This window comes from Aricia agestis, chromosome 1, assembly GCF_905147365.1.
Source record: "Aricia agestis chromosome 1, ilAriAges1.1, whole genome shotgun sequence".
NCBI classification, from domain to species: Eukaryota; Metazoa; Arthropoda; class Insecta; order Lepidoptera; family Lycaenidae; genus Aricia; species Aricia agestis.
Genome location: NC_056406.1, coordinates 13,508,351 through 13,535,151, shown reverse-complemented (window position 1 = coordinate 13,535,151; position 26,801 = coordinate 13,508,351). Strand labels below are relative to the sequence as shown.

The 26,801-nt window shown below is 35.7% G+C and overlaps 1 protein-coding gene across 2 annotated transcripts; it reads left to right on the top strand.

Annotated features, from left to right (window-relative positions):
• The first annotated feature begins 291 nt into the window (after window positions 1-291).
• On the top strand, window positions 292-26,086 carry LOC121734285 (glycerol-3-phosphate dehydrogenase, mitochondrial). Of its 2 annotated transcripts, none has more exons than XM_042124798.1 (16): window positions 292-542; window positions 12,686-12,777; window positions 14,977-15,148; window positions 16,439-16,661; window positions 17,408-17,571; window positions 17,930-18,063; window positions 18,428-18,585; window positions 18,811-19,004; window positions 19,598-19,792; window positions 20,597-20,718; window positions 20,797-20,933; window positions 21,572-21,725; window positions 22,146-22,334; window positions 23,866-23,964; window positions 25,098-25,245; window positions 25,916-26,086. In XM_042124798.1, exons 2-15 carry the CDS (start codon window positions 12,688-12,690, stop codon window positions 25,230-25,232), a joined length of 2,166 nt encoding a protein of 721 aa, XP_041980732.1. In that variant the 5' UTR covers window positions 292-542; window positions 12,686-12,687; the 3' UTR covers window positions 25,233-25,245; window positions 25,916-26,086. The 2 variants fall into 2 exon arrangements, with proteins under 2 accessions (XP_041980732.1, XP_041980743.1); XM_042124809.1 differs by lacking the exon at window positions 23,866-23,964 and adding an exon at window positions 23,478-23,576.
• The last annotated feature ends 715 nt before the right edge of the window (window positions 26,087-26,801 follow it).

Sequence of the window (26,801 nt, the reverse complement as noted above, 5' to 3'; positions counted from 1 at the left end):
ACGGATATCGGTACGAAGTATCGATAAAAATAAAGGTATTTTACTACCAGTTTTTTAGAAATCGGTACAAATATAGATATTATCGATTGATATCGATACGTGAATCGATATTTTAAGGAAAATATCGGTTAAATTAAAATACCGGTATACAGTCCTTGGACGCACTTTGCCTTTGCCCAACAGAGGCGCATCACTAGAATCTTTTTGCCTATGGTTTTCGCTGTCATATTGACAATGACACTTGACACCATCCGTCAACAGTCAACCTGACAGCTGACAGTTTATCAGTTTATCACTGATGATCGAACAGCGCGCTTCACGGTCCGCAAGTCGGGAACAATAAAATTTTGGCTGGGCTTTGATTGTGCCCAGTTAATAATTAATAATTTACAATTATTAAATTCCAAAAAAACGTGGGAACACCACAATAAATGTTACTTACCATCTAAAACAGTGTAAAAATAGTTTTATCTGTCATTTAACATTCAGACTTTACCATAATTAAATGAATTGCCAAGACTTCTTGTAATATAAAAATAAAGGTAAGTTTTTATTTTTTAAATATAAAATTGTTAAGTATTTATTATTTTGCTCGTGCTGGTACTTAAAGCTAAAACCTAAAACTGGTAATGCAAAGCGATTATATCATCATCCTCGAGCATTAACACTATTACGTTTTGTTAGTTTATATTCCTTGAAGCTTTTTCATATGTACTTATAATAAGTTCTGCTATAATTTCATTTATAAAAAAGAGTAACTGAGCCGTGTCCTTGAAATAAACTTCGCAGTTAGTTGTTTCACACAGACACCAGGACCAGCATTACGAGAGTGCGACGTGATTCTGCATTGTTTTGATTTCAATTTGCTGAAATCACGACACGCGCACGTTGCTTATATTCGCCTCATTCGGACAATCTAATATTATTATTATTATCAGCCTACAGTGTCCCACTGCTGGGCAAAGGCCTCCCCTCTTTCTTTCCAAAGTTAACGATCCTGTGATGTTGCTGGCCACTCTTTATCACACGCATCTAGTTCGTCGCGCCATCTTTTCTTGGGTTGGCTTCTGTTACGCCGACCAGTCGAAACTAGACGCGCCCACCTGTCCGGGTGCATACGGAAGACGTGCCCGTGAAAAATAATATTATGACCTTTGTACTATTATTGCTTATTTAAAAGCAGCAATAAAGTTGTGATTCATCTTTCAATCTTTCAATAATTTATAAACACCAAACTAACTTTTCATACAAAACAGTATCCATTGTAAAAGCCTTATACATGGTTATTTCATATAATATTTTCTAAAGCGCAACATTGCAAATGTTAGCTAAAAACTTGTGTATTATTATAATGTCACAGAATAACAACCAACCTAAGTATATTATGTCACTATGGGATGTAATATAACATGAAAATGTAGTTGCAATATTGATTCAATAAGATATAATGCTTTGTTAGGTATATAAAACAGTAACTATTACATTTGTTATACTGTTGAAAAATTTTAAAGTACATTAGTGATTTCAATGTGGTTTATTACTCAATTCATTATTTATTTATTTTGTAAAAGAGACATAATATTTTATTCAGAAAATACTTTATAAGCCACTAGATAACCCGTGAATTAACTTCTTATCTCATCAAATAAACCTTCCCTGGACTTCTATGAATATTTTGAGACTTAAAGTTCAACCTGTTTTTGAGTTATAGTGAGACTTACAAAAGTGTAAATCTACACTACTATTATAAAGAGGAAAGATTTAATTGTTTGTTTGTCTTGAATAGGCTCCGAAACTACTGGACCGATTTGAAAGATTCTTTTACCAATGGAATCCTACATTAATTCTGCTGAACATAGGCTAAATTTTATTTTGGAAAAAAATAGGGTTCCGTAAGATATTTGGGATTTTTGGACGCAAGGTGTAAAAAATCAGCCAGAAATGTTACTTTTTTCGCGTACGCTGCCTAAACTATAAAAGATAGAACCATAAAATGTTCTAAGTAATTGTAGATCTTTTAAATATCTACAAAAAAGTCCGCGACACACTATACCTATGTTGAGTGAGGCACAATAACCATTTTTTTATTAAAAAATCTTGAAATGTTTTTGGTCTACATTTAAATGCCTTTATTTTACTCATGGCATTAATTCTTATCAAAATTAATTATTTCATTACTAAGTACAGTTAATGTAGATAATATTTGGTCTTTGAATGATAAAAAATTGGACATTTGGTTTTAATGTTATGGCGTAATTAAAATATTACGATTTCTGCTGCACGTTGCGAATTGGGCGTCGTCAAGGCGCGCCGCGCGGGTGTGAGAGAGTCCACGTAAATATTAATTATTATTACCTCGATCATGGGAATCGCAGACACAATAGATTTATAATATAATAGTTATGCGACAGCCGGGTGCCGCTTCGTTAATGGGATAATATTATAATGCTTCATTAATTCATTACGTTTTGAATGACTATTATTTTTGAGTGCTATTATAATTAATTTCTATAACTATAAATCTCCAATAGCGGCAGCCGGCTGCCAGCATAACAATTATTGAAGATCTATTGTGTCTGTGATACCCACAATGTCTGCGATACCCACAATGTCTGCGATACCCACGATGCCGATGGAAGTATAATTAATGCATATTTTTAAATCTACACTATTTCTGCTGAACATAGGCTATAGCCTATAATTATTTAATAAGAGAAAAAAAAGGGAACCGTATTAACATGAATGTTAATTGTGTAAAAAAACTACCAAAATATTCCATATATAGCTTTATAAATTATAGACACAAAGTGATGCACTTAGAGTCTTATAAGTTAAAGAGGACAATAATATCAACGTAAAAGTCCGCGATATCGTATATCTGACTATTACAATTATTATCCTACTTTTTAATCTAAAAAAAATATCCACAGCCGAACATATAACCTCCTCCTTTTTGAAGTCGGTGAAATATATGCAATAGTAACGTTGCGCCGGTACAAACCAGGCCAAATTACTTACCAGCTATAGCTTAGTTAGTATTTACCAGATATAATAATAATAATTGAATTATATTTTAATCAAGTGTAACAATAATTATCCCAACCATTACATTTACCACGTTTACTCAATCACGTTTACTTTAACATAAAGATTGACTAAGAAATAAAGATTGAAAAAAAAATAATAAAAATCAATGTCCACCCGTGCGAAGCCGGGGCGGGCCGCTAGTTCATCTATAAAGGAGTGAGCACAATGAGACGGGCCGTGCCGGGGCTCAGCGTGCCGGGGCTCATGGCAAAAATCCGCCTCCATACAATTTGTATGGAAGCGGATGTATCGCACACTGTGTTGGGGCGCAGCGGATTTCCGCTTCCATACAAATTGTATGGAGGCAGATTTTTGCGATGAGCCCCGGCACGCTGAACCCAGCATGGCCCGTCTCAGTGAGCTCACTCCTTTTAAATACTACAGACTAATCCCTTGATTGCGGTTTCTTGAAAATTATTATTATCGCGGTTGAATTCGACCGCTCGGGAGTAGGATTGATAGGAGGTTAAGGCTTGTCCGAAAAGAGAAAAATATTTATTCAAATAGAATGTTGCTTATGTTATCAAGTACAGAATCAGCTGTAAGTATAGCTTTCTAGTAAGACCTCCTCATCATAATTATTACCTGTATGTGTTAATGGCAAACAATTCACTTTTATATACTATCTATAAGTGATGATTGTTGTGATAGCTCAGGCTATTTTTGTTTTTGGCCACAATTTAAATTTTAAACCAACACCTTCTGATGTCAATTGATTTGTGTACAATGTAAGCTATTGAAGGTCATCTACAATAAAAAATTCACAAAATTAGTATTTTAGGCAATCATAATATATAATTTTTAGCATTTCTGCACTCTTGATGATAAAAGTAGAGAGATATAATAAATTAACTACTAGTAACTACCTCAGATTAGGTTTCTTAAAAATATGTTGGGACTATTCACTATTCTTGCACTGACACAAAGTTTGCTACTACTATCTGTGACAGGTCTTGGTGATACTGGCACCAAGTTAATACCAAATAATATTATTCATTTTCTGTGTTTTCCAATCTTTAAGTTTAACACCAGAAACACATGTAGAAAAGTCACAAAACTGACCTTTATCAGTTTTGTTACTTTTCTACATGTGTTACATTATTTACATAATTCTATACAAACTATACTTACGTGCTTACAATGAGAGGTATTAAAGGAAGGAAGTCTGCTGTCGGATCAGAGAGTATTATAGTAGAAGCATGAAAGCATGAGAATAAAAATGAAAAGACATAGATTTAGTTTATAAATGCCGCACATTCAACAGGTCACTGTCAGTGCCAAGTCTGCGAATTTTGGGATAACACGCATCATGATTACAAATTAAATGAATCTCACTTTGCGAAGTGCATTGCCATTAGTAACTGACAATCGTAATACTTATTTAAATCTTTAATCTGTATAGAACAAAAGACCCAAGTGTAAAGATAATCCGATACTTGAGATCCAAACTCTAAAGTCTAAAGCATTATATTTTACGCGGCCTACACGTTGGCCTTTTTTTACATGGGGAAATGATTTACGCATCCCCGGCGGATTGGGGACACCGGGGTATGTGGGACTCTCCGAGGACCTACCCACTAAAACCCCATGGTGCTTCACTCCCCGCTTAGGCAAAGTCATTGGCCTACACGTTGGCCTAGGAATTACGATGGACCATTGATACAAACGATTACGAACATGTATTCGCAATAGTCTTTGCAATCATAGTGACAATAATGTTTTATGCTTAGATGAATGATTGGTCTCGCGCGTGCGCTACGACTAGATACCGTCGGAGTACTTGAAAAATGCGGCAACAAATAATACGCCACATCGGGCGTAACCGCGCCAGTCGCGCCGCAAGCTTCGGGTGAGGTAGATGTGTCGATAATTTTCTAAATTTTAAGATAACGTCCGTAGCAAAATGCCAGTTTGCGTAGTAAGACTTACTATAAGCAATAAGAATTACTATAAGCACAGAAAAATAATATAAACCTGAAAATTCGGACGGAGTACCGCTTGATGTTCAGTGTTGCCAATTACCATAAACTAAAAATTCCCAAATCTTTCTGAGATTGTGATTTTTATTTATTTATTTATTATATCTTATTTTTTTATATATACATAGTGGCTGAGTGGATGAGCGCATTAAAATCTCTAGCTAGGGCAGCTGGTTCAAATTCCGCCAACGGAACAAAAAGTTTTCAAAGTTCCTGGATCATGAATGTGTATTAATAAATATGAATTATGAGTATCATATTATAATAAAAATCTTAAATACAGTTTATATTTTATGTAAGTACACAATACAGTAACAAATGAGAAAACAAATTTAACATTTGCTTTTTTATGACTCATTCTTAACTTTCGTTAAACTTCCTACCATTGTTTTTGTATTATTTTCTCATCAATATTGTACCCATTATATTTCGTTGACCTAAACAACGTTGTTATTTTATCGCATTCTTTTCGAATGGACTTTATTCCAATGGTAAAGTTTATGGTGATTTAAAAATCAGCACTGACTATACAATAATAATAAATTACAAGACCACAGCAACTAATTCTCCCCATTGATTGGGCACCAGTCACGTATCTGGCAACCCGATTATCTACGCACACAACAATATTTGTGCATTGTTTTACACACACTACAATATTGAGGCACCGGCACTTGCCGCATTCAGAAATCTGTTTTTTCTATATAGCGCGGTATCTAGTCGAGCGCGCGCGCGAGACCAATCATTTATCTAAGGTTTTATGGTTGTTTTAACATAAGCACCTACTGGCTTACATTTCATGTGCGTTTTTAAGCGAGATATTACAATGGGGATTGTCAATTTTTTTTTTAATTTTGCTTATTACAAAAACATTTCGAGGAATAAGGTCAGTGATCGTTTTTCTGTATATAAACGAAAAAAATACCCATTAGTTACTTATATTTTTGAACAAATACGTTTAACCTTTGTTTGACCTTCAATGGCGTTGAAATAGCAATAAATTCGACCAACATTACGGTTCGAACTTTTTTAAGCTTCTCGTATCAGCTTTCACATAATGAAAACTTGCATTTGACGAACCAGCCATTATAAATAAGATTGAAAGGAAATTTAAAACATATGCAGAGGTCAATTGGCGGCCGATGATGACGTCAGAGCGAAACTTTAAAAATTTATTGAGAAAAAACTAGCCAATGAATTTCAAAATTATTTAATTTATATTCTTAAAATACCCTATTTTAACGAAAAAAAATATAAAAAGTACATGTGATTTTTTTTGGACAATGCCCATTGTAGGTACCAATATTTTCGCGTACAAGTGAAAGAGTCAGGCCGCGATAGGTCAATGGATGAACTTCTTTCTGTCCTTCCTTCGAACTGTACTTAACCACCTACATGATATTGTGAGCCTAGCCTCTAGGCAACAACACCTAGCGCAAGAGCGTCCTTGAGGTAAAGTATAGCGTTGTGTAGGAAATAGCACACGCCCGCTAATGTTTTATTTTTAAAACGTCACATGTCGAGTGCGTGCTGCTTCGCGTGCATCTTTACCTGGATCACAATGGGATCCTAGTGACAAGCACAGTATGCATAGATGACAAAATAATGTAATTTCAAGTATTTATCCTATATTTACCGTTAATTTTATTTAAACAGCAATATATTAGACAGGAACAAAACAATAGGAAAACGATCAAATTGCGGCTTAGGAGGAACAAACTTTTGATATTAATGAAACTGTAATAAATGAGCATGATGTCATTTCTCAAGTAACATAGGTCATCAAGACACAAAAATGCTATCTTAGATAACGAATACCTATGAACACTGCCTATGACTTATTGTTTCTTTTATGATTATGTTATGTCTAATGCGGCTTATCCACGCTGGCCCATGGGGCCATGATGGACCGATCCAAGAAAATATGACAAATATGACTGTAGATTGTAGAAAGGCCATGGTCAAATTATACATTTTCTCTATGAAAAGACATATATTCGTCCATGGTTGTCCATTATTATCAACGCGACGTCTAGTGTGCTATTATTATCATGCATGCTATAGACCAGTTTTCAGCAAGAGGCCGTGGAACACTGAAGTACGGTGTACCGTGGCCAGTAGCTGTTGGTGTGCCACAAAAAGTCACATTAATTTACCTATACATACCTATTCCTAGAATCAAAAAAAGGTAAGGACGATTGACGAAAGGAATAAGAATTGGGAACATAGCACACCGGACCCGTACACGCTGATTAATTTGTGGGATACCTCCAAAAATTAAAAAAAATCTGGATCCCATAATACAGAATTGTTCTGTATTCTGAGTTCTGGATGTACCTTGAACCACAGCTGCCTTGAACACGAAAAGTTTGCAGAACACGGCTGTAGACAACCAATAATGGTGGCAATTATGATTTTTTAAATTAATATCAACGTGGAGAGAGACCTTATTAATTTAATTCTCGTTTGTTTTATTTGATTAAATTCTTTTCATAACACAATGCAGAATGCCATGTGTTATGAAAAGAATTTAATCAAAAAGAATGCATAGTTCAAGTTGAATAAAGAAAGCATTTTGTTACGAAAAAGATGGGAGAAATTATATAAGATATATTTTTATACCAGCAGCATTTTAAAAAGTCTAAAATGATTAAAACTAATAATTATATTAATTATAATGGTTTAGATTTTAGAATGTTGGCTCCAACATTCTAAAATCTAAACCATTTAGTAATTAATATAATCTATAAGTACTTCATTATTACATAACTGGACCTCAGTAAAGGCCATACCCCGAGGAAACGACCTTGACCATATTATTATATTTGACGCGTTGCCGAGATCGCACCAAAATCCTATTTTTTACTTATCTTAGTTAGTTCAAAATTGACATTTAAAAAATTCAAACCGGGAATATGTATATGTAGAGGTTGTCTGGCAGAAACTGCTGCTAACAGTAAGACCGCCTATTTGTACATATTTTTGCTTTATTGTGTTTTTTAAGTTTAAATTTAGTTTTAAGTTGTACAAATAAAGTATTTTCTATTCTATTTAGTTAATGACATTGTCTATTGTCGTGTATTTCAAATAAACGTAATTTGTAAATACTAGGGAGATGCTGATTGTATGCTTCAATTTTAATAAATTGGTATTTATTTGGAAGCTAATTATCATGAGTATAATAAACAAAAATAGGAAATTAATAACGGGGAAAGGAATGTTGATATACTGAATAGCTGTATTTTATTATAACTTTGTAGCTTTCAAATTATGAGTTTATAGGACTTTAAATACGGTAAAATATTTTACGGCATCTCCGTAGGGGGAGCGCCTTAAGTATTACGAAATAATGAAAAAGCAAAGGTTATCGTGCAATAATCGTGGAGTAGGAAGTCAAAATAATTTAATGAAACAGTGCAAACGCTTAGCGTCACAGTTTATCAGACGATAACGATATAATCAGTCATCTGATTTTGTTTGTGTAGAGTGTAGACGCGTCTCGCGTCTGTAGTGCCGTAGGGTTGTCCAAAATTATATACAAAATATTTATTTCTGAATAACAAACATCTTCGGAATTGTCCTACTTATTGACCTAACTACATGTATGATACATAATATACAATGCCTATCCATGAACTGAGCTGATTTTCGAATATCCCTTAATTTAGTAGAAATACAAATTTACTTACTACATTGAATTGGGAATGCAAATTTCGAACTTGGGTATTTCCATGGAAATAATTAATAATATGTATATAATTATTTTTCCGTGCTTAGAAAATAAACCAAATAATAACCAACAATCGATGTAAACATTTAAGGTAAAAACACAAATGGCAGACGCTTTAAGGAAACATAAAACATTTGAATGTTATAAAATATATATTTATGAAAATAAAGGATTAATAACTTCTTCCATGTCTTCAGTAACTCTTACAAAATAAAACCATTATAATTATTTTCTGACAAATCAATAAAAAAATATATTATTGGTCTTTTTGTAAACTTAGTCATAATAACTAATAGATGACATCACAAAAAACGAACATCACTAATAGTAAGGTTCACTCGGCGTAACTTGGCGGTAGCGGTCATTGACTCCCTAGTCCCTGTCAAAAACTTGTCATTTTCTATACAAAGCTGCGATTGACAACATCTGACACCTTATTGTCAATCGCGGTTTATATAGAAAATGACAAGTTTTTGACAGGGAGTCAATGACCGCTACGCCCAGTTACGCCGAGTGAATTTTAGACACCAATATGAACTAATAGTTGACATAGAACATTACATTACATTTTTCCTATTATTAGGTCTTTATTTGCCGTTTTTTCAAAAGATTTCATTTACTTCATCATAGTAGCATCAGAAATATTATCCACGTTGTCTCCAGATTCTATCCATTCTTCTCCCGTATTGGAACTATCTTTCCTCTTATTTTTATTTTTCACAATATTTATTTATTCATACAGTCTTTAGTTTCCGTGCTTCTCTCGCCTCTTCTTTTTTCTTCTTTCTTTTCTCTGCTCTCTTTTTTTTTCTTTTTACTGCTAAAAACTAATTGCTAGATCAGTACAAGGTCTAATATTAAAAAACATGTCCATTTTTTAGGTACAGTAGTACTTCTAACTAAGTTGTTAGTTTCTTAATAGAATTATATTTTCATAGAATAGTGATGATATTTGCAGTAGAACAAACTACAAAATAACTTTGGTATGTATTGTAAAATGATGATATGAGTTCCATGTCATCTATTAAGTTTTTTACATTTTCAATAACTAATAGTAGACACCCTTTATATAATTGTTAGGGAAAATTGATAAAAAATCATAAATAAACATTAATTAGTGTATACAATTTGACGATTAATCCAATGGAATCAATTGAAATAAAAAAAAATCAATTAAATGTATTCAAAACTTACGTGCAAAATTTCGCCTTCCTTAACCTATTTACTAAGATATTGCCGAGCGCGTGTTGACGCGGTCACATTGTTTACAAAAACTGATCCTATTTTAAAATTTTGTTCCTGAAGGCCCTTTTTGTCCCTAATATATTTTTTCACATCAACAGATAGCTTGAGAAGCTTATAAAATTTACAGTGTTGAGAAATAATAAGAGTAATTCTTATTGTATGGCATTTTTTTTCGTAAGTGTCATCTATTAGTTCCGAGTCTAGCATTAGTGCTTAATTACCTTATTTATTTCGCGTCAAGTATCTACCAGCCCTAACACCGCTAATCACTACTAGTACGCATGCTCGCGAGTCGCGACATATTTAGCGGCATGAACATGATACATGGCAGATATAAGTGAAATAATTCGTAAACCGATTTCGTGATTATCATGAAAGGAATTAGGAAGATAATGTACTTAGGTCGTAGCAGTTACATTACTTTCCTGACAACCACTGCTGGGCCTCGATTATTATTTATTATACTTATTCGGTATTGATCCTACTAATATTATAAAGGCGAAAGTTTGTTTGGATGTATGGATGTATGGATGTATGGATGTGTGGATGTGTGGATGTGTGGATGTATGGATGTATGGATGTATGGATGTTTGTTACTCTTTCACGCAAAAACTACTGAACGGATTTTAATGAAACTTTACAATAATATAGCTTATACATCAGAATAACACATAGGCTACAATTTTAACCGACTTTCAAAATGGGGGAGGTGTTATGATCGTTTTCTTATATTCAACGATTACTCCGCCGTTTGTTAACCGATTTCCAAAATTTTTCTTTTGGTATATAGGGTATCATCCCAATTTGGTACTATATTCACAAAAGTGGTGATCTGATGAAGGATCCATAAGTAATCGAGGGAACTCCTCAAAACTTATGTGGAAACGTGCGGTGACTTCGGTTTCGTGAGAAGTATTCTAACCAACAAGTAAGATTTTGCACCGAGATATACCTGGTATACCGTGGTTCGGAAGGTGCTGAGAGAACTCCTAATTCTTTATAGATACAAGTTTGGGAGTTTCGGCGTTGTTTTAAGAACAGAAAGCATATGCTACTATGCAAATTACATTCATCATCATCATCATCACTACCATATTATACCATTTCATAGTCTTTTAGATCGAGACTCGAGTTTGTCAAGCGATAATTAAAAAAATCTATACCTACCTAATATTATAAACCTGAAGAGTATGTTTGCTTGAACGCGTCAATCTCAGGAACTACAGGTTCGATTTAAAAACTTATCTCAGTGTTATAGATCATTTATCGAGTAAGACTATAGGCTATATTATATTATCACGCTAAGACTAATACGACCGAAGAAACTCAGGAAAATGTGGGAAAAACGGGGGAAATATTTTTTATGGGAAAATGTACGGTTTCTGTAAATTTTTTAATTTACGCGGGCGAAGCCGCGCGGGACATCTAGTATGAAATAATTTACCACCAATAAGTAAGCTCAAGTTTCAATTGTGCCAGTTATCAAGTGTTTTGTTCTTAGGCAAGCAGAATGCAGATATTATGTAGTGTTTTAGAATAAATCAATAATCGTTGTTAGTATAATTTTTTTTTAAGTAAAATGACGCCCATCTAATTATAGTAGTAGAGGAAAGTAATCAAATATGGAATACCATTTTGTTTTTGGGTTATAGAAAAAAAAGATGATGTACTTAAATCAAATATTTTTATTCGTAATAATTATCAGACATACAGTTGCGTTTAAATTGTGAAAGGCTTTTTTGCACATTTATTACTTTAAAATAAGTATAAAATTTTCTGAAAAACAAAATTAACATAAAGGTAGCCAAATATAAAATAGGTACCCAAATACGGACCACTTTAAAATTTTAAGCAATTAACCATTATTTTAATGAGATACTGCGGAAATGTTGGTCAATTTAAAAAAAGTTACATGCAAAAGTCGCATATTTATTTTTTTAATGAAATAAGGGGGCAAACGAGCAAACGGGTCACCTGATGGAAAGCAACTTTCGTCGCCCATGGACACTTGCAGCGTCAGAGGAGCTGCAGGTGCGTTGCCGGCCTTTTAAGAGGGAATAGGGTAATAGGGGAGGGTAGGGATGGGAAGGGAATTGGGGAGGGTAGGGAAGGGAATAGGGTAGGGGATTGGGCCTCCGGTAAACTCACTCACTCGGCGAAACACAGCGCTAGCGCTGTTTCACGCCGGTTTTCTGTGAGAACGTGGTATTTCTCCGGTCGAGCCGGCCCATTCGTGCCGAAGCATGGCTCTCCCACGCATATACCTGGATATGCGATTTTGCACTGCAAAAATCGCATCATCAAACTTCACCTGCACAATCACCATGGGCCCAGAGCCCGCACATGAGGTATACGATACATGTCTCTCCTCGAGTATCCTGAGAAAACAAGCTGTTACAGAACATACACTGCATCTTCTGAGTCAGGAGCTTCCTTTTTTTTTTCTTATCAAATGCACCTATACCTACTATACCAGCAGTAATATTATTGTCAAAATTAAGACTTTCTAGGTACGAATAAATAAAATGTATGTACATTGTAATTTGTACATATTATTATTTATAGTCATTAGTCATACATTAATATTATGTTAATTTGGCATTGCTTGTATTAGTGATAACTAAAATATTGCGTCTATTTGCAGGCATGTCGCGAAGGAAGTTGATAGTGTGTGGAGTGGCGGGGACGGCGGGAGCGATTTTCGGTTCATGGGCCCTCTCCGCAGACGACAAACCGGTATGTCGACAATTATCTATACTGATATTATAAAGAGTTTGTTTGTTTGAACGTGCTAAACTATTGGTCCGATTTAAAAAAAATCTTTCAGTGTGGGATAGCTCATTTATCGAGGAAGGCTATAGCCTTCCTCGATAAATGAGCTATCCCACACTGTTTTATATTAAAATACACTATTATTAAAATAGCATATACTCTATAGAGTATATGCTATTTTTTTGACGCTAAGACTAATAGGAGCGAAGAAATAGAGGATAATGTGGAAAAAAACGGGCAAATTAATTTAAAGTGCTTATTATCTTAAGAATTACTGGAGCAATTTTTATGTTATTTGGCACGCATGAAGAATAGACCACGTGAAGGGACATATGCTATTTTTTGCGGAAAAATGTGCGGTTTCCGTGAAATTCCTAAATTCGCGCGGAATATCTGGTACTAAATATATTTGCTTAGATGCTAAAGTAATGCTTAATTCCTCTCGGCATTGAATGGCACGCTTGTACGCTCGCCCGTACGCAAGTACGTACGCATGCTTGCGTTTTGCGCCGTAGCCCGTACCTTTTTGAGTTGTGGCCGATGCTGGTCATTCTATTAATCAAGGCAGTTGGAGCATATTTATAGGGATCAGCAATTTCCTCGGTTGCTTTCTATACTATTTATGATCTTCTCTACCTTAACAGCAGAATTGGATGATACTTGTGACAATATTATCTGTACTATTTTTATAAAAATGAAAATGCAAGGAAACAAAATGTATTTTGAGATTTTTACTGTATTTATATGGAAATTACTTTGATACCAAAATTATAACAAGAGCTATTGTATTTATTACACAATTAGAAAACAACATTTTACAATTCAATTGCGACACACTTGCATTGCTGCCAAGGCCCAGTTGGCAGATAGAAGATACAAACAATTTCAGTATAGGTACTAGTTACTAAGAGAAGTCTGCAATCTACAAGTCTGTTGCACATTTTACGATATTCGTCTTAAAAGAGTATCTAGCCCTAAAACTCTTATAAGTTGTAACCCTTCAAATAAAACTTGAGGTGGACAGACAGTTTTTTTCTTAATTTATTCTAAGTATAATTATTTTACACCAGGCTGAAGTGGAAATTAAGGCTGGGCGAAATGAAAATAATCTATTCGAATGACAGCTAATGCGCATCACGCCCCCTTAATATAACATTTTTATGTATGGACGCAAACACACCGGCTCAGCCCCCTGCTAAGTACCCGAATGCCTTGTGTGAAATCATCAATTAAAAATCTAATGATAATTAATCAAATTAGTTTAATGATTATGCTCTATAATGGAATTCCTCGACACTCCTTTCAATTAGGTTAATGTGGTCAATGCATGTCCGATCTAATTATTTCACCTTCACTGGAAAATGAGCTGTGGTATTTTATGTAGTAGATTAATATCATAAAGAATCTTGTGCCTCGATATTTCGATTAAGTATCTTTAGTAAAATTTTTGGAAACTTTGAAAGCAGCATTTAAACCTACTTCAATTCGTGCAATTAACTTATTTCTGCGCGCTCGCAGTTGCGGCTAATGTCTATTTAGTATAGGGATTATAGTAAAGAGCGAAATGCACACGTGTAGATATGCACAAGCTAGTACACACGACGTTGAGCACAGAGCCGTTACATAATGCCCAGTCAGCTCACGTCACGCGGCCCTGACTCACACACTGCAAATCAGAGTTATTAAATACCCTTTCTATGTAGAGATTTAAGATTATATTATAGCCATTATCACAGTGTATGTGCCTTCATCGTTAATCCTAACTACTAGCGTTTTCCTTACAAAGGATGGAGACTATTCCAGTCGAATCACAAATCGGCATAGCCAGTATCACAGTTCATGGACCAGCATTGTTTATAAGGAAACAACTAGTAGTTTCCTTATAAATTATGGAGATTGGACATTGAATTTCAGCTGGAACACTAATTGGCCTGTTCTAAAGCTGTAGATGATAGCAAAAGTTACACACTTACTTTACTACAACAGTAGTATAAACTCAATCTAGCATAGTATTTTATAAATTTTATACTTACAACTCACAAGTCTAGGATGATGAATAGATTCTATGTTTTCCATGAGCATTGAACATTCTAATTAACTTGAACCCCATTTTGCTTAAACGCAATTCCAACTTCGATCGTGATATTTAATTTTTTTTTTCAGCAATGGTACCAGCCAGCAACAGTATCGGCGAAGACGGAGCGGCAGAGGAAGCGGCCTCTACCGCCGCGGTCTGAGCAGGTGAAGGCGCTGCAGGCGGGACACACTTACGACGTGCTCATCATAGGAGGCGGAGCTACGGGGGCTGGATGTGCTCTTGATTCTGTCACCAGAGGTACAGAAAAGAAAATACCTTAATATAATTGGTCTGTGGACCCATATTATGGACCCTTAGGTATCATGATCAATCTTGTACCAACATTACCTAAAAGACGTATATTATGTTATCTATTGAGGCTCCACTTTAATGTCCATATTAAAATATAAATTAGGCTAGCCTAATTTATATTTAAACTAGCTGTCCCGGCAAACGTTTCTTTGCCATATAAAGTATTTCGCCCGTATTATTTTATTGAAGTGACTAAACAAGTATGTCAACGTCCATCGCTATCCCGTCGCACAAACAATGGTCGCCGTCAGTTTCGAGTTGTAATAATTTACTATTATTGTTTCAACAAATGCACTTATCTATACTAATTTATAATTCTGCAGAGTTTGTAAGTTTGTTTGTTTGTTTGAACGCGCTAATCTCAGGAACTACTGGTCCGATTTGAAAAATTCTTTCAGTGTTAGATAGCCCATTTATCGAGAAAGGCTATAAGCTATATTTTATCACGCTAAAACTAATAATAGCAAAGAAATAGAGGAAAGTGTGGAAAAAACGGGGGGAAATTATTTGAAAGGGCTTATTTGAACGCGCTAATCTCAGGAACTACTGGTCCGATTTGAAAAATTCTTTCAGTGTTAGATAGCCTATTTATCGAGGAAGGCCATAAGCTATATTTTATTATTCTAAGACTAATATTTTTATTATTTAGCAAACATGAAGAATAGACCACGTTAAGGGACATAGGCTATTTTTTTTTTTGCGGAAAAATGTACGGTCGCGTGAAATTCCTAAATTACGCAAGTGGCGCCTCGCGGAACATCTACTTATATATTATAATAAAATCGTAGGAAAGTCAATTCTGTACATTGAATATTTTTGTACAATAAATAATACTTGGGACGTGATCTACTAACGCGGACGAAGTCGCGGGCAACAGCTAGTATAAGATATAAATTAGCCCACCTTAAATTAGCCATAATTTTCAACGAAATATTTCAAACTTTCGCTTGGTGCAGTAAATATGAACCTCTTTAATCAGCATTATTCTCCTGCCCCAGAAAATTACGTTTATTGCAAGACTTGTTTGAATTTGAACTTTCGTTTTGGAAGAGCTCATAGTTAAAAACTGATTAAAGTAATTAGTTTAATTCAGAACGTCACATCCAATGTAGATGTAGGTTCTTTAATGTACCAGTATAGTTCAACATAATTTGACGAAATTTTATTGGCTACCGAGACATCAGTTCCCACTTACCGTATACTGGGACTAGTAAAGGAACGTCCCTCTAATTGCAGGCTTGCGGACCGCCTGCGTCGAGGCTGACGACTTCGCCAGCGGCACATCCAGTAGGAGCACAAAGCTGATCCACGGCGGCGTCAGATACCTGCAGAAGGCCATCCTCCATCTTGACTACGACCAGTACAAGATGGTGAAGGAGGCGCTGCATGAGCGAGCCAACATGCTGGAGGTGGCCCCACATCTCACCCGACCGCTGCCGATATTGTTACCTGTATACAAGTGAGTTGGATTGGACTGTTGCATTCCTAGAACCTCGGCTAGCTGACGCGGACGCCACACAAACTATTAATTAACTTAGACTGGCTATAGACGCACCGCAAACGCAGTCGGGATCGACTGCTCTAGAGCGATCGCATTGAAATTTGTACCGACCGCTCAAGTGTAAAACTGCAGACCGCCGTGCGGCGATCGCATTTTGCAGTCTGTTTCGACTGCAACATGCGATCCGTCTATGGCCGGCCATACTATTTACAATAGCAGCAGTGTTTATGACACATAAAAACATATTTGACAGCAAGATGTTGTATATATAAGTTAAATTATTATTAGAATAATAATATTTTGGTATGGTAGCCCACTAGCCCCCACAAACTTAGTTATAAAAATATAATATTAAGTTAGTTATAAAAATATAACTTCTATTTGGATTTTGTTTGGATTTATTAAATCCAGACTTGCATGTTAATGCAATTTTTAACAAGTCAACGTACTATAAATTCAAAATAAAGTAACGAGTACAAGAAGGACCGGCATTGAAGTACGCATTGTTTCCAAGCTACAACAGCTATCGTTTTATGCAGCTCTATTGTGACTTTCGAGTCGAGTTCACCGTACAATAGTAATAAATTTTGCATTGTCGATTTGAAACGCATAACCTGCAGCCGTAACAAATATATTTTCTTTAGTAGTTGTTCGTAAAAAAGTATTCTTGATTGAAATAGTCAACTTTTGATATCAATTTGCAGATGGTGGCAAGTCCCATATTACTGGTTCGGTATCAAAATGTACGACTTGGTAGCAGGCGACAGAAATTTGAAGAGCTCATACTATTTGTCTAAAAAGAACACCTTGGAACTGTTCCCTATGTTGAAATCGGACAACCTCTGCGGTGGAATTGTATACTATGATGGTACGTAACCGTTTATGAAAATTAAATTCATACCACCGCACTCAGACACTCAACAAACACTTAACATGAAATAATGAAGATTGTGACATACACTCCAAACCTTTAGTGTCAAACTTTTTATTAAAATTATATAAATTAATCTCTATAAGTGCGTTCCAGACACATAAAATACAAATATAACTGGGCTCTCATATTCCGAAGTCGAACACGGCGTCGAGTATCAGTGCGAAGTTATCTATCAGCGCTATTTTCAGCGTTCTTTTGTCCCTGCCAAATTAAAAGTTCTTCCATCTTATCGTCTATACAATCCAGGCTCAGTACTATAATAATTTATATTCTTCATAATAATTAATTGCAGGACAACAGGACGATGCACGTATGAACCTGGCTATCGCGCTGACGGCGGCGCGGCACGGCGCCACCATCGCCAACCACGTCAAGGTGCTGCAGCTGCACAAGACCGCCGGCAAACTCAGCGGCGCCCGACTCAGGGTTAGTATATTTACAGTGCATGAAGAGGATGTAAGATGAAAAGGGAACATAAGTTTAAATCAAAGTTGAGAGCACAGTAACTTTTGTAAGCAAGACTTATATTAAATTAATATTTGTATAGCTTAGAGGGACACGATTTCTTGAGTTTGTTCAGTAGGTGCAGAAGTCTCATCAAAGAGTACAAAAAATTGGAAAATCCAGTTTGATATTGTTCAAATGTATTGATCGCCAAAATCAAAAATTAAAAATATTTATACAAATTGAGGATTGTGATTTGTGTATCGTGGTACAGTAGACATATCTAAAGCTGTCCTATCTGAATTTACAATGGCTATAAGTTATAACTAAAGCCTCTTTATTCCAGGACGAGATGACAGGCAAGGAATGGGACATCAAGGCGAAGTGTATCATCAACGCCACTGGACCGTTCACAGACTCTATCAGGAAGATGGACGACTCCAGTATCAAGGAGATCTGCTGCCCATCTTCCGGTGTACACATTGTGTTGCCAGGATACTACAGGTGAGTGTTGCCATAGAAATATGTCATATGCCTTACTGTGCTGCTAAGATATATACAGCTGAGGGTTGCCAGTGAAAAAAATATTTATTTTAAGAATATTCTTAGACCCAACATAATATTATTGTCAAATTAAATTCTTATAGCCACAACTTTTATTACAAAAACTCATAAATAAGCCTGCTTGCCTGTAGTAATTGATTTTAAAATCTCCTGTATCCATTGCAGTCCAGAGCACATGGGCCTGCTCGATCCGTCAACGTCAGACGGCCGCGTCATCTTCTTCCTGCCGTGGCTGAAGGGGACGATCGCCGGCACCACGGACTTGCCCTGCGAAGTGACGCACAACCCCAAACCAACGGAGGACGAAATTCTCTTCATTCTCACCGAAGTCAAGAACTATCTCAATCCAGACGTCGAGGGTTAGTTTGATACTTTATTATACTTATGTGTATAGCGAAATATCACAGAAAAAATGTATTCCATTCCCTCTGGACTAGAGGACATCAAATATCAAATTTACATAATAAATTGAAATATAATAAGATGTGATAGATGAAGCAGTAAGTATAGTAATAGAGACTTTTTTAGATTATTCGCGTTTAAATTCACTTGCGTTAGGTAATTATCCAAGTTATGACCAATAAAGTACCAAAATGTTTAATGATATTCATAAATTATTATTGAAGTAAACCATTATCATTATGGAATACGAGTCATTGGTAAATTTTAATATAACATTTTAAACTTTCGCGTTGCATTATAATTAAACTTTTTAATCGGGACTTAACGCGACTTATTTAAGTAGTAATGCTACTACGATATATAAGTCATAAAAATAAGTCGCGTTAAGTCCCGATTAAAAAGTTTAATTGGTAAATTTTGTTATTTCTCTTCCTCACTTCTTAACGCGTATGAAGCTGTAAGTTGTATTATTTGCTTTCTTTTGTCTTTGGCCACATAATATGAATTTATCACAGTGTCATTATCATGTTTCGTGTTTGTTGTTGCTCAGTGCGTCGCGGCGACGTGTTGTCCGCGTGGTCGGGTATCAGGCCGCTGGTGTCGGACCCCAACAAGCCGGACACGCAGTCCCTGGCGCGCAACCACATCGTGCACGTGTCCAACTCCGGCCTCGTCACCGTCGCCGGCGGCAAGTGGACGACGTACCGCGCGATGGCCGCCGAGACTATTGATGCTGCTATCGAGAGTAAGTTTTTTTTTCTCAAGAAAGCGATGAACTTCGACTTCGAACACGGTCTATAAACTTAACTTAACGCTTCTCAGAGCGGAAAGCGGTAAGTTGAAGGATCGTGTTCAAATATATTATTATACCCTGCTCTGAGAAGCGGTAAGTTGAAAGACTGCGTTCGAATAGTATATTATAGTCTGCGCGGAACTAGTTGGCCGCGCCTTAGGTATGTGAGCGGTGGGACGGAGATGCGGGGGCGCTTGATTTTGACAGTTCTGGCAAGATGAGTCCGCCGATAAAAGGATAATCTAAGGAAAATATAATATTCAAAGTGCATACGTTTTTTAAAAAACGGAAAGCCGATGTCAATAGTTTAGAATTAAATATAAAACTGATCAATTGTCTTTAATTTATTCTTTTCAATAATTAAATAATATTTTTGTTCACGATATCGCGAGATTGGTCGTCACTGTCTAATCTCATGTGCTTTGCGAGCAGCAAGCAACCCGCCCCTTCACCCCTGTCCCTACCTAAGGCGCGGCCAACTAGTTCCGCACGGACAATAATATACCCTGCAGCATTTATTATAATTTTATGAATATTGTGCATTGTGTAAGTATAGATAAAATTGAAGCTTCAATATAAGCTGTGCCTGTGTCAATACCACAACAATTTATTACAATGAATATAATGCGTATAATAGTGTGCTCGAAATGCGTAAGCCCTATGTCGTATATGGATAAATTCTAATAAATTTACCATTATGTATATAGAAAAACAACTGTCAACAACTTTACGTTTTATGAAACTTAATTTTTATAGGTGCGAATCTCAAGCCTTTGTACAAGGAATGTCAAACAGATGGCTTCCTAATAGAAGGCGCCCATGGCTGGACCCCGACCATGTATATCCGATTGGTACAGGACTTTGGACTGGAAATGGAGGTAAACATTATAAAATTCAAATAGATTTTGAAATGTATGTTTTTTATTGTAATTTTCGTGTCATTCTTATTTTTTTAGGCCGCTCAACACTTAGCGAAATCATACGGCGATAGAGCGTTCGCTGTTGCCAAAATGGCGTCCATGACAGGCAAGAGGTGGCCAATCATCGGCAAGAAAATACACCCCGAATTCCCGTATATCGACGCTGAGATCAGGTATATTTTACTCAAAATCTGTAAAATAATGAGTTAATAATTTTTTAATTGATAAAATATTATGTTCAAGCATTCCTTCTACATAATATCGTTTTATGACTTATCAGAAAGTTTTTTATTAAATTAGTTAACCTACTTCAAAAAAAGGAGGTTATCAAATCGACGCGTATGTATGTAATATTTCCAGAACTGACCAGTTTTTGCATATGTTAATCTATATCAGCTTCTGAACAAATGTGTCAAATTTCAAAAGTGTATGTATGTATGTTTTTATCTTTGTGCTCGCATATCTCCGGAACTACTAGTCCGATTTAAGTGATTTTTTTTATTGTACCAGGTATTGTTCAACTTAGGGAATACTGCAAGTTTCATCAAAATCGATTCAGTAGTTTTTGAGATAGGGAATTTCAATTCTTAATTACGTACAATTTGAAGTCGGTTTTATCTTTTTAAAGTATTATTATTATTTCATCATAGGTTTTATTAAAAAATATATTAAAAATTGAAACGATTGTGTAGTTAATTATATTTTTAATTTTAACAGACAATTTAATGCTTAACAATCTACATTAGTCTTTATCTTAACCAATGAATAACTTTTGGCCCTATCTCATTATGAAACTCACACGTACACGCAGATACGGCGTGCGCGAGTACGCGTGCACGGCTGTAGACATGATCGCGCGGCGGCTGCGGCTGGCGTTCCTCAACGTGCAGGCGGCGGCGGAGGCGCTGCCCGGCATCGTCGACATCATGGCCGAGGAGCTCAAGTGGAGCGATGCCGAGAAACAGGTAGAGAGAGAGTGATAGAGGAATTCGTTTATATATACTTGTCTCCTTTACTCACAATATTTATTTCTCTCTTGTTTCTATCAAGATATAGTCTGGCATAAAAGTGAAGAAATGTTGCCACTTTTTAATTTCTTCACTTTTATGCCAGACTATAAAATCAAAATAACGAGGCACAGAGTGTTATACAAATTTTATCATTTTATATGAAGTTGAAGCCTCTCGGCGCATTGAACTGTATTAAACTCGCAGAAAAGAGTACATTGATACATTACTTGTCTCTTTCACTCGCGCACGAAAATAATGCTATTAAGTAGCTGCTGTACGCGAGTTAAAGGGCTAAGTCGCGACGTTAGAAATTACGTTACCTTGGCGCAAAAAAACAGTGTTGGTGTTTAACGATTTCAATATTTCTTCTTACAGAAACAAATGAAACAAGCTGCGGACTTTTTGGCGAACGAAATGGGACAGATGGTGAACCGCGCGAGTCGCGACAAGATCCCCATCAACCTCAACAAGGACGAGATCCAGACTTATATCAAACGGTTCCAGATCATCGACAAGGACAGGAAAGGATTTGTCTCCATCAACGACATTAGAAGGAGTTTGAAGGTAAAGAGTTTGGTATTGCTCTTTTCGGCTATAATATGGTGCTTCCACACATAGGATACGTGATTTTAATTTTTATACAGGGCCCGTACCACGAAACGGTTTTGAGACTCTAACAATCGTACGAAAATGTTGCGTCCTACTCTAACAAACGTGAAATGACGTTGTTAGAGCAGGACGTGGCATTCTCGTCTGATTGTTTGAGTCTCAAAACCGTTTCGTGGTACGGGCCCTGGACACATTTTTTTCGGCGTTTATAAAATATCTCTGATAGCTGCACTCACAGACATTTAATGATTATTAACCTTAATTTAATTAAGACTGACAGAGAATATATGGAGTTTGTCTTAATTTTGATTAAATATGAGTTACGGAATCATTAGATCCATGTGACCGTTAATATAATCTTTATTGTCGAATCATAAAAGTTTCATTAGTTTTTCTTCATTCACTCACTTCCAAAAAGGAGATTTCTAAATTCGAGTGTATATATTATGTCCTTTTTAGGGTTCCGTACCCAAAGAGTAAAAACGGGACCCTAAGACTTCGTTGTCTGTCCGTCTGTCTGTCTCCAGGCTGTATCTCAAGAACCGCTTTAGCTAGACTTCTGAAATTTTCACAGATTGTGTATATCTGTTGCCGCTATAACAACAAATACTAAAAACAAATTTAAAATTTATATTTAAGAGGGGCTCCTATACAGCAAACGTGATTTTTTTGGCCTTTTTTACTCGGTAATAATAATGGTAACATACAAAAAACACAATTTTTGGCCTATTTTTGCTCTATAACGGTACGGAACTCTTTGTGTGCGAATCCAACTCGCATTTGGCCGATTATTATAACTTGTGGAACTGTGTGGAAGCATCAATTTACATACACTACAGACGACTTATAAAACTTTTTTGTATACATTCTAATAGGTATCAAGTTTTTATCACGTTTGCAGAAACTTAATGGCTTGTTCCTAAGGTAAAGAATACAATCCAGTAAAAGGTCTCTTTGTATACCTGGAGAGACTTTTAATAATATGTAATCATGTTTGTAAACGTATGAGTAAAACCTAATAGAATCATATATTCTCTTATCTATTTCAATAGAATAAAATTGTATTGGGGCAAATTGACATTTTTGGAACCATTATAGAGTATGGGAGTGAAACCGTCCAACGAGGAGATTAGTGCGATATTGTCAGAGATTGACGTGACGTACCACGGGCAGCTCGAGCTACAGGACTACCTGCAGGTACACTGCCGGTATTACTGGTACATTGCTGGTAAACTGCTGGTACCGCCGCGGGCTAAGCTATGGGGTCCATGTCGCTATGTCAATGTCTTGTAAACTTGTTTGGGAATTTTCAATATTTCAAGAAGAAGCTTTGATTGACGTGTTTCTGGATCAGACAACTTGAAGATAATATGAATATTTCCGAAATAATAAGGGGATTTTTCTTTGGATTGAAAATTCCCGAACGGTTATAAAGTAGGGTAAACTGTGGTATGTCCTCCCATTGACGCGGCGCGTTGTTTCGCAGAACTACGGCGAGGAAGTGACCGGGGAACAGTTGCACGAGATATTGCGAGAGATCGACACTAACATGAATGGGCAGGTCGAACTCGACGAATATCTGCAGGTTCATATCAGTCCGCCTCGCTATTTTGAGCAAAACTTGAATTGATTTTGGGTTTTTATGCGTTTATTTTGATTTAATTTTTTGGGGGTTTTATGCCATTTTATGTGTGATTGCGGGTAAAAAAAAATTAATCGCATTTTAATTTTGCATGAAATAAGACCCGAGCAACTATTGTGTTAGAACGAGATGGCATGGAAATATACTGCGTGAAATTTTAATGGTTGTTTTCCGGCAGTAAAATGATTCTATCTTAGTAGTACAATACTTTGATGACCACTGTGGCTCAGTTGGTGGCGCGTTGGTAGCGTAAGCCGGGGGTCGCGGGTTCGAATCCCGCTGACGGAACAAAAAGTTTTCAAAAGTTTCTGGGTCTTGGATGTGTGTTAAATATATTATGTATGATATAATAAAAATCTAAAATATATGTATAATATAAAAAGTATTTAATAAATTTCTGTTGTCTGGTACCCGTAACACAAGTCCAGCACGGGGCCAGACTGACGTGGTGTAAAGCGTCCATAGATATTATTAAAGTACAATAGATTTGTGAAGTTTTTTATAGGTAAACCGTTCTGCTGCGGGAAAACAACCATTGAAATGTTACGTTGTATAAATAGTTACTTTTAAATGCATGTAGTTGTTTACTAAGCTTTTTAAGTATGTTATAAATTAGGGATATTTAATGTTCGAATTGAAAACTACCATTTTACACCTTTCCATTACATAATAATATTATTACATGCATCTTGTATCGTTTTAACTATTTAACAATTCGCCATGCATTTTGTGCGTTTTCACTTGTCATTTTTACACTTCGGGAATATTTTTGTGCATAAAGTTTGCTTACGCTTCATGTTGCTGTTGCTTTGGTGTCTAGAAAAAATTAATATTATGTTAATAACCACTAACAAAACGTCAAAATTAAGGTAAGTTCAGCACGTATGTTTATTTGTGAGTTTTCTGAACCAGTGCACAATAGACTATTTTTATTTAAATATACAAGCTTATATTTTTCAATTAAGATTGGCATTTGGCACTTTGAAAATATTTGTGTAGATGTTGGCACTCTGAACATCATTGTGTAGTAGTAAACAGTAGCAAGTATCCGGCGTTTACCCTACATATCGCTGCAGATGATGTCGGCGATCAAGTCTGGTCACGTGGCGTACTCGCGGTTCGCGCGTATGGCCGAGATGGAGGAAGCCCATCACGAGAAGGAATCCCTCAAAAAGCAGATCACCGTCGAGAGGAGCGGTGGTGGACTGTAATGCGCCTGCTTTGGTACGTATGACGCTATATGTCGATCTTATCACTTCGCAATAAGGTTTTAAATTGTACTATCGGAGAAGTTGATTCCTATGCACATGACGGAGTCAGGCGGACCTAAGTAATTTGGTCGCGTTAAGTCAAGCCCATCCGACCGATTATAGCTAACATTGAATAGACATAAACCGACCAAATGACGTAGGTCCGTCAACTGCCTAATCATTAGACAGTAGACAGACCTAAGCTACGTCGTAACTCCTAGTACGTAGGCCCTAATGCCTATGAATCAATTTCTTCGATGGTACATTGGGTCTATAAGCGACTGTATAATTATTTATAAGGTACCTTTGGCAATAGAGACAGATTTGAACGTATGAATTTGACGTGACTCTGTTATTCTTTAAAACAAAATCGATAAACATATTATACGGTCTTACTACAAAAGATTTAACCAAAAAATTTTACCTGTAGAACAGTTGATTAGAGAAAAATTCAGTACAAAATGGTATCAAGACAACTGTTCAACAGATGTTTAGTTTTTTGTGGTGAGACCGACACTTTTTAATCTGAGTAACCGAAGAGGACGTGGAAATCGAGATGAAAAGAAAAGCAATGTTTTAACGCTAACTGAGTGGTCCATTTGTTATTTAACTTTGACATTTACGTAATTCTTTTTTGTTTTCAGAAATTCGAGATTATATTTTAAGTGTAACGTCGAAACCCACAAGTATTACTAACGAACTTAATATTAACGATCATTAGATGTACGTAACATGTTTATTGTAGATACCTTATTTTTCAACCTTTTACACTATTTACATTTTACTGTGCATTGTACAATGCCATCTTTTGGCCACAGCGAGCGTTGATATTATTATTATTGTAAATATTTTTATTCAATGTAATCAATCTTACTACTTAATAAATTTTATTCAATATAAAAATTACTTAGGCACCAGTACAAATGTTATTTAGATGTTTTATAGAACTAAGTGACATATCAAAATATGTCAAAATTGTTTTATTTGGATCAAAGATCAAGCAAGACAATGAAAAAATATGATTGTGATTTTATTTATGATTTTTTTTAGATTGTCCATATTTTGTTTACACTATGATTGTTACGCTTGGCGGATTATTTATTTGTACCTTACTACAAAATGTCTAGATTTAGGTTTTATTGTTTAATAAAATGACTTACATTAAATATGTGTTTCATTTCTACTTTTCCTAGTCAGACCGATACTAAAAAAGCATAATAAGTGTTTTATAGAGATTAATAGATTGTATTAAAAGAAAAACATCTTTCAAAACTACTTTTATTAGCAATAAGCTGTCGCTGGTAATTTTGAAAGAGGTTAAACCACAATACAATAGAAAACTCTACCTATAAATAGAGACTAGATGTCAAGATGACAAGAGTCGACGCTAGATGTCTCTAGGTAGAGTTAGGACAAGTCGCCGCTACGTGCAACTTGACGCTACGTAAATACTCGTGTGCAATTAATGATTTAATGATTCGACAAAACGCCGTGAGATGGCGCCATATCGTATAAGTGAAGTTATAACAA